The sequence below is a fragment of the Phaseolus vulgaris genome, chromosome 11 (assembly GCF_000499845.2).
Source record: "Phaseolus vulgaris cultivar G19833 chromosome 11, P. vulgaris v2.0, whole genome shotgun sequence".
Lineage (NCBI taxonomy): Eukaryota > Viridiplantae > Streptophyta > Magnoliopsida > Fabales > Fabaceae > Phaseolus > Phaseolus vulgaris.
In genome coordinates this window covers 4,433,115-4,441,785 of record NC_023749.2, presented here as the reverse complement: position 1 = coordinate 4,441,785, position 8,671 = coordinate 4,433,115, and the positions used below count along the sequence as shown (strand labels likewise).

The 8,671-nt window shown below is 32.8% G+C and overlaps 1 protein-coding gene across 4 annotated transcripts; it reads left to right on the top strand.

The window, feature by feature from the left end:
• Positions 1 to 5,106: 5,106 nt before the first annotated feature.
• Positions 5,107 to 7,885, top strand: LOC137826735 (protein JINGUBANG-like). Of its 4 annotated transcripts, none has more exons than XR_011083579.1 (4): positions 5,107 to 6,612; positions 6,838 to 7,014; positions 7,184 to 7,351; positions 7,471 to 7,885. XR_011083579.1 is itself a non-coding variant. In XM_068632873.1 (2 exons), exon 1 carries the CDS (start codon positions 5,204 to 5,206, stop codon positions 6,605 to 6,607), a length of 1,404 nt encoding a protein of 467 aa, XP_068488974.1. In that variant the 5' UTR covers positions 5,107 to 5,203; the 3' UTR covers positions 6,608 to 6,618; positions 7,184 to 7,348. The 4 variants fall into 4 exon arrangements, 1 of the variants encoding a protein (XP_068488974.1); XR_011083578.1 differs by having other exon boundaries at positions 5,107 to 6,618; XR_011083580.1 differs by lacking the exon at positions 6,838 to 7,014.
• Positions 7,886 to 8,671: the final 786 nt, after the last annotated feature.

Genomic DNA, 8,671 nt, shown 5'->3' with positions numbered 1-8,671 from the left:
AACAAAAATAAAAAGAACAAATCATATTACTTTCATGGTATCCATATAATAATTAAATTTGTGTCCTTTTTTAACCAACATTTATTCATGTTAAATCAAGTGTTAGAGACTTCAACATTTTTTTTTTCTAAAACGGAAAGCATTTAATTTCTTCGGTCTGATTCAGTTTTTTAGCTATTCCTTTTTCAATTTTTGTTTGGATAACTTTCTTTTAATATATATGTGGACATTAATTGGAATACTCATGTAAGAACCTTTATCTAAAAACGTAAACGAATGAGTCATTGCATTAAGTGGCCTCTGTGTAAAAATCTCTCAACACTTTATTGTTAATTATGATGCAACGAGACAGCTCAATGGGACACTTGTCCCAGATAATTAATTGCAATGTTGAGCTCGTAAGTTTTGGCTAGAAAACTAGGACTTTATAGCCCCCACAATAGCCTTTTTCTTCTAAATTTAGTTAGATTGCCACTGAAGTATGTTATGTGAGAATCGTGCTTTGGCTTTGGGATAACGTGTTTGATGATAAGCAGACACAAAAGGCAAAAAGTGAAAAAAAGAGAATAATACTGAGTATTTGCTTGAATATGGTTGAAAAAGTTTGTGATTTGATGAGAGTTTCACTTTTTTATATTCTATTCTTCTGTAGCAGGGATCGCTGTTCACTAACACATGTTGAGTTGGTGCAACTACGAGGTAGCTAGCAAACATGCAACCTTGCATTTTGAGCCAAATATGAAGCCTGCATGTTCTGCCAAGTGTCTGAGACAAATTCCTGGTAACATGTTTTGGTCTGTGATTTTGACTTGTTCGGCCTCACACCTTACACGTATATGTTTTTTTTTTTAGGTCTAACACGTATGTGTAGATTAATAATGAACATATTTTTGTCATGGGTAGTCATAAAATGAGAAAGACTTCATACAATTGTATCAGAAATATGAATCACGCTAGTGTTTTAACTCTTGCACACCACTTCGAACTTGAATAGATCGCGCATGGTGCAATTCAATGAACTCAACCACGCCTACGTAACGTTCATTCCAAACTCATGGATTTAACCGACACATGTGCAACCCTTTCTATTCTAGCCAGCTTATATGATAAGATGAATCTTGTATCGGATTATAATTGAAGAAAAACAATACTTTTTATTAAAATTAAGTAATTTTAATATTATATTATATCACATTAAAATTGTAAATTGATATCTCTCTACTGTATAATTGTTAAAATAATATTTTTTATGATGTTTTCTTGATGAAACATAATACCCTAATAATAATTTCATTTATTTAACATCTAAAAATTATTATTTTATTATGATATAATATTTTATTTTAAATTTTTTTTTTTTACTTAGAATGCCAAATAAACTTTATTTTAAATTTATAAAATGGCTTCTTCAATTAAAAAACATAAATTTATATTATTTTAATGTTTTATTAGATGTTCTATTATATTAATTTATAAATAATCTCTTATTTATAAATTTTTTTTATAAGAAATTTGTATAAAAGAAGGAAGAAGATGTTTTATTCTTATATGTGTATTTATTTCGGAAATATATACTAGGTAGGAGACTTTCTCTCTCCAAATTACAATCTAATTATACATGGATTCACTCAAAATTCTATCATTATTAAATTAATTTCATATAATTGAATATAATATCGTATAATATTATATACAATAATTACATATAATAATTTATTATTTATTTAATATTTTTTTCTGAAAATCGAACTCCTAATCATAGTTTTTATACTATATTTATGAAATTCAGCATTTACTATTCGACAAAAAAAATTACGAAAACACTAATTTTTTTTACATGATGTAATGACTGAAACATATCATAATTTGATGGTGGCTTATCTAACTTAATCTCTATCACAAAACAATTAATACAATATGCAATAACTTCTTATTCTTAACCTAATTGCATGACCATGATAGACTAAATGTATAAAATTTAAATGATTGATCGCATATGTAGGGGAGCACAAGGCTCCCAATTCTCAACGCAATTGATGAAGTCAAAATGTAGGTAAAAAGGGTTGCTTACATTTTGAGGAAACTATAATATTATATAAAAAGCATATGTTATACCTATCACAGATAAAATAATAATTCATGCATATACATTGAATTCAATACACTTGCAAAGAAAATTTATACGAAACCGATTCTTTTTCCGCCATGTCTTCCCTTTAAACTTTAAACCCTTATTATAAATAATAATGTCCAAATCTAAACACGAATTATGATTAGATTCGGTAGATTTCTGATGACATCTGCAGAATCTCCTTTATTATATTATTATCTGCTTCATATATATAAGTAGATAAACTCCCCATAATTTTTTAAATTTCCCTATTTTAACTACGTGTTGAAACCTCAACGATGGCTTTTATAGATAACATTTGCATACCCATTGCAACTAAGAAGTGTGAGATTCGATATTTTATTATGTTATGAGAAGCAAAAAAAAACAAAAATTCCATAGGACACTATGAACAGGAAGAAAAAGGATATTTATTTTGCTTAGATTAAAAATGAAATAGAAAATAAAAGATAAAAATAAATAGAATTGACAGAAATAAAAGATAAATATACTTTTTTGTAAAAGAAAAATATAAACAGAGATTATGTACATATTCATTTTGAATAGATTTAAAATAAGAAAGAAAGAACTATTTTTTTTAGATGAGTGAAAGAGAGGAAAAATAAATAAGTTGAATTAAAATAGTTAAATTTAATCTAAATAGTAAAAAAAATTACACCATTATTTTTAAGGGTGAAAATATATATTTTTTCAGTTTTTATGTCATAAAAGTATTTACGTTTTAAGAAACTAAAATAAAAAGAGAGGTTTTCAATTTTTTTTTCTGATTCATTCTGGAAAAATAAGTTTCTTATAAATCTCCCAAAAATATCCTCGTTTTTTTCTTAAGAAAAAGTAAAATTTTGAATTATTTTATTTTTCTTTTCTTTTCTCTTCTTTTCTGTATACTCGATCTTTTTAAATCATATTGCATATTTCTCATTTTTCTAGGCCAAAAACTATAGAAATTGCACATGTTAAATATATAATATAAAATTATGGAAACATGTCAAGTGAAACATTTTTTTATTGTGATAAATAAAAACTATAAATATAAACCATATTATATATATAAGTCGTTAAAATTTGATTAATAATCAGATTATTACTTGAAAAATCATACATTTTTTTTACTATTTATATTCAAACTTAATTTAATAATATTTTTAGTTTTATTTTTCATAAGAAGAATTGTCATCTAATATATAATTAAGTTACAACTCTCTATACGATCTAGTAAGTTCAACTTTAAAATATTTAATGTGATATAATGGGATAATTTATTCAAACAGTGATTCATAAAATTTTGATTTTTTTTATCATGCTTGAAGTCTAAAGGAGGAGTGAAAAATATCGAAATGAGTTAATAAGACTTATATTATAAAGTCGTTCACCTTAGGATTTTAATGTTTACTCATTTTAAAATTAATCAAAATTGAATTTGATAAAAAAAATTAAACATATATTTGAAATATATACATGCTAACATTAAATTCACTATAACTTTTATATTTAAAATATGTAGATATATAATAAAAAATAAATTAATTTTATATGGACACACGTAAACGTATCGTCATGCTTATGTATTGGGAAATGTAGAATTAGTCCACACAGCGAGATTTCCTGATGCAATTATTCTTTTTACACCTATTCATTTTTTAGATAATATTTTTTTTAAATATATTAAATATGTAAGATAAAATAATAAAATAAATATTTTATTATTAAAACAAAGTATAGGTACTGGAAGAAAAAAATTAAAAAAAATTAAAAATGAAAAATATTTTAAAATAAATGAAAAAAAGTACTTAGGGAGACATATATATAATTTGGGATGGAAGAAGTAGTAGTGGCATAAATTTTTGGGTAGTGAATGAAATAGATGTGACCTACTTTACTTATATAGCAATTATCCATTACCAATATTTAAACTGCGTATTCAAAGTAGATTGAAGTTCACACTGTAACATTTATATTATCTTATACTATGAAAGGGGAAAGACAACCGAGGAAGATGTTTGGTCACGTATTAGTTCGATCTGGGCAAGACTTTTTGTTACACTTAAGAAAATGAGTGGTCCTGAACAACGTTTGAAGTTTGATGGCAATATCAGAGACGTAGACTTACAATTTTTTGAGAAAGACGCAGCGCAGACATTACGCCTTCAGCAGTTATTAAACAGCTTCTGTGTGAACATTTTGGATAGTTTTGGATATTAGAATGTTGCCCTAAAATGCCATACATATATGGTTCAACAAACATTTTGACTTCACATCCCAAAACTTTGTCTCTGTCTGGTGACATGTTACATTTCATTTCCATTTTTTGTGTTGCATTGCATGGTTTTGGGTAGTATACGCAATATTAGGAATTTTCACTCGGAATGTTCGGTCATGGATGGCCATTGCACTTGTACGGATTCCTTAGACAGTGGGAACGAGGAATTTAAATTTACGCACTCAACGTGTTGAATTCAACCTTCTGATATATTGTGCTATGTAACTCAGACACGGTCACATGTTTAAATTTCTTGATCTCATTTTTAAATTTCTTTTAAATTGTTCTGCCATCGTATCATCCACTTGTCTTTTTATTCAAAATAAATAGTTAATAATTTGATATAGTAATTAAGAATGTGACATTATTATGAGTAAAAGAATTGGGGAAGATCTATTGAAACCGTCCAGCAGAAGGGAGAGGGCAAGTGGGAATTACACGTCATGGTGGCATCAGCTAAAAAGCGGCTTTTTGACAAGACAAAAAGGTCAACATTAGACGATCCCTTCCCTTCCCTTCATGGTATAGAAATTGAAAAGTCAAACATAACAATGGCTCATTCATATGCGCAACCAACACACTTCCTTACGCAACAAAACTAATGTTCATTTTCTCCCACAAAAAATCTTCCAATTTTCGGTTTCATTACACGTGTCGCGCACCCATCACCCCATCTCCCTCCACCTCTCGCTATATATATCCGCGTAACCAACCTCTTGTTCAACTTTCAATCCTCTCAAACAAACACAACCTCAATAAACACATCTCAATATTTTTAAGATTTCTCCTTCATTGCTTTTTCTCATTTTTGAATGACAAACGCACAGGGAGGCTCCTTGGTGGAGCCCAACACACACAACAACGCCTTACACAGACCCAAATTTGGAGCATTATTGCACTCCGAACCCAACTCGCCTTACCCCTCCAACAACGACGATGATAACTTCCAATACAACCGCCGCAGCAACGCCGCCCACTTAAACTACACAGACAGCAGCAACAATGTCTCTCCCTACGCCATGTCCCCGTGGAACTACCAACGCGATTCTTCATCTCCCCTCAAGAAGTCTCCGTGGTTATTACCCACCTCACCTGCGATAAACCTCTTCCACCACCAACAAGACGACTTTCCTGGAAACAGCCTCATCGGATCCCTCGTTCGCGAAGAGGGTCACATATATTCCTTGGCCGTTTTCGGGGACTTGTTATACACGGGCTCCGACAGCAAGAACATAAGAGTTTGGAAGCATCTCAAGGACTACACTGGCTTCAAATCAAGCAGTGGATTGGTAAAAACCATAATAATCTCCGGCGAAAAAATCTTCACGGGCCACCAAGACGGGAAGATCCGAGTGTGGAAGGTTTCGTCCAAGAATCCAAGCAAGCATAAACGCGTCGGGAGCTTGCCGACATTCAAAGACTACGTCAAGTGTTCCATGAACCCCAAGAATTACGTGGAGGTTCGGCGGCACCGGAACGCGGTGAAGGTGAAGCACTTCGACGCCGTTTCGAGTTTGAGCCTGGACAAGGAGGAAGGGTTGTTGTACTCCGGGTCGTGGGACAAGACGGTGAAGGTGTGGCGTGTGGCGGATTCCAAGTGCTTGGAGTCGATCAACGCGCACGACGATGCAGTGAACGCGGTGGTGGCGATGTCCGGAGGGTGGGTGTTGACGGGGTCCGCGGATGGGACGGTGAAGATGTGGAGGAGGGTGCGCGATGAGAAGGGGAAGAAGCCAAAGCATGTGTTGGACCGGATTTTGCTGGAGCAGGAGAACGCGGTTACAGCGCTGGCGGTGAACCCTACGGCCACGGTGCTTTATTGCGGTTCCTCTGATGGTATGGTGAACTTCTGGGAGAGTGACGAGAAGCGTGGGTTTATCCACGGCGGCGTTTTAAGAGGGCACAAGCTAGCCGTGCTCTGCCTGGCCGTGGCGGGGAACCTTCTCTTCAGTGGGTCTGCGGATAAGAACGTGTGTGTGTGGAAGCGCGACGAGAGTGGGTTCCACTCCTGCCATTCGGTTCTGACGGGTCACATGGGTCCTGTTAAATGTATCGCCGTGGAGGAGGACCAGGCGCAAGAGGAGAAGCCTCGCCAGAAAGGTGATCAGCGGTGGATTGTGTACACGGGGAGCTTGGACAAGTCGGTGAAGGTGTGGCGCGTGTCTGAACAGACGCCGGAGTTGAGCTGGACCACTCCGGGTCAATTTACCACATAGACTTTGTGAGGGTTGGTTCTTGTCGTACAAATTGTTTTTGTTAATTAACTGAGTTATCCAGAAACTTGTAAATACACATGTGATCACTAATTGCATTTTTTCACACTCTAGGAGTCTGTATAAGCCTTGTATCAAGTATTGCAAAGTTAATTAGCAAAGTGAACGAAGTTTTACAATATATTGGTAATTCATCTTAAGGGGGAAAGTTAATGATGTTTAGTTTGCAACAGGGTGAAATTATTCACACCACAACCTACTCAAATACACCATGCCATGTAACTTGGATACAGTATTTTTCCAGCTGCTCCAGTGGTGGGAACTGGAAGGGATGCAATGCAACCACTCAACCCACATACTATAGGACAAATGAACATAAAATATCTACTGAGAATTATTTTCTAGAGCGGGTGAGATAATGTTTTCTCCTCCACATATTCATCATCTCATCATAATCCATTCCTATACTCTCACTAGCTTACTACACTTTATAACATTTCATGCAACTCATATCACACAGCGTAATTCTTAATACTGTTGTTGTGTTTTTTAATCCCATGTTTCCTTGATTAATTTCAGTTACACAATGGATTACCACCGCAATCAGCTGAGTGGAATTTTTGTATGTACGTAACATAGGATTTACTCAATCACATCAGTGTCTGTCTACACGTTCCTTCGGATGCAGGGTGCTGAAATTTCCACGATAGATTATGACCCTGTGTATCAACATGATCCTTCACTCAGGTCACCCTTCTTTTCATTAAGCTAACACATGATAACAATATTCAGTTTTTGAGTTATGCACTGTAATGGATAAAATAAAACTACTCGGCAGTGCATTGAATCTTTGTTTGTGCTTGCAGGTACCATCTAATCAGTATACATGTTTGAAGGGTTCAAGTGGTTGGACATGTTTGAGGACACTGATATGTATTCTTATCTTATTCAGTGGCCTTATAGATGACTGCGATGAGTGCACTGTAGACAGTAATGGAGTTGCTAACCACGAAATTTTAACAGCCAAACATCATCACTCATATAGTCTTCAGCATCAAGAAATTTCTTCGAATATTGACCAAGAGATTGAACAGTAATGCTTAAGGAAAAAATCTTGGAGGAAATGATAATTAACCTAATCTTGATTAGGCTAGAACTTATGTTGCCACCGCATGGTCTTATTGCATGTATCCCCAAACTTGCATTTATTTGTAAATGTGACTTTAATAACAATTTCATAGATATTTCGATTATCGTAAATCAAAGTTCAAATATTATTCTTGAAGGGAACGTGTTAATGCAAGTAAATCAAATGTAATTTTTATTACGTAAGGTTAAAAACTTTAAGCTAAAACTTTTTAAAGACAAATCACTTCTCTTTAAGTAATAATTTTAATTATTTTTTCTTATAGAATAAAAAATCAGCCAAAATTAATGTTTAGCGAACACCAAATTCCAGAAATCATGACTAGGATATTTTCATTTTCTACTTAGTTGTACACTAAAAAAAATTATTAAATAAAACCTATTTTTCAATGAAAAAAAATGATTTTCTTCTAGTGGTGGTGGTAGGTGTTGTCATTTGTTCAATTTAAAAAAAAAAAATCTTCAATTATGTTGGATGAAAACAAAATAAAGAACCTGTAATAGACAACTATATATTACAAAGTAAATTTTAAGTCTAACTCAACCTCATAAAACCGGCTCATGAGATGAGGTTTGCATCCACTTATATACAATGAATTGTCCCCATCTAGTCGATGTGGGATTTACAACACTGTATTATCATCTAACAACTTTTTTTTAAAATAAAAGTTTTCGTGATAGGCATTACTATGCAACTTGACATCTCAGTTATGTTGACATCTCAAGTAACAACAATCATTTGTCATCACATGAAAAAAAAGTATTATTAAAAAAAATACAAAAATATGGAAAACTAGACCAAAGCTCACGTGTTAAAAAATATACATATGTAGACTATATTTATTCATAAAGAATTTTAAGAACATACTAGATGATAACCTATTATACCAATGAAAAGATTCTTTTTTGAATAAATATTAA

Bases quoted from the DNA above. Each gene is read 5' to 3' on its own strand.
- LOC137826735 (XM_068632873.1), top strand. From the start codon at position 5,204: ATGACAAACGCACAGGGAGGCTCCTTGGTGGAGCCCAACACACACAAC.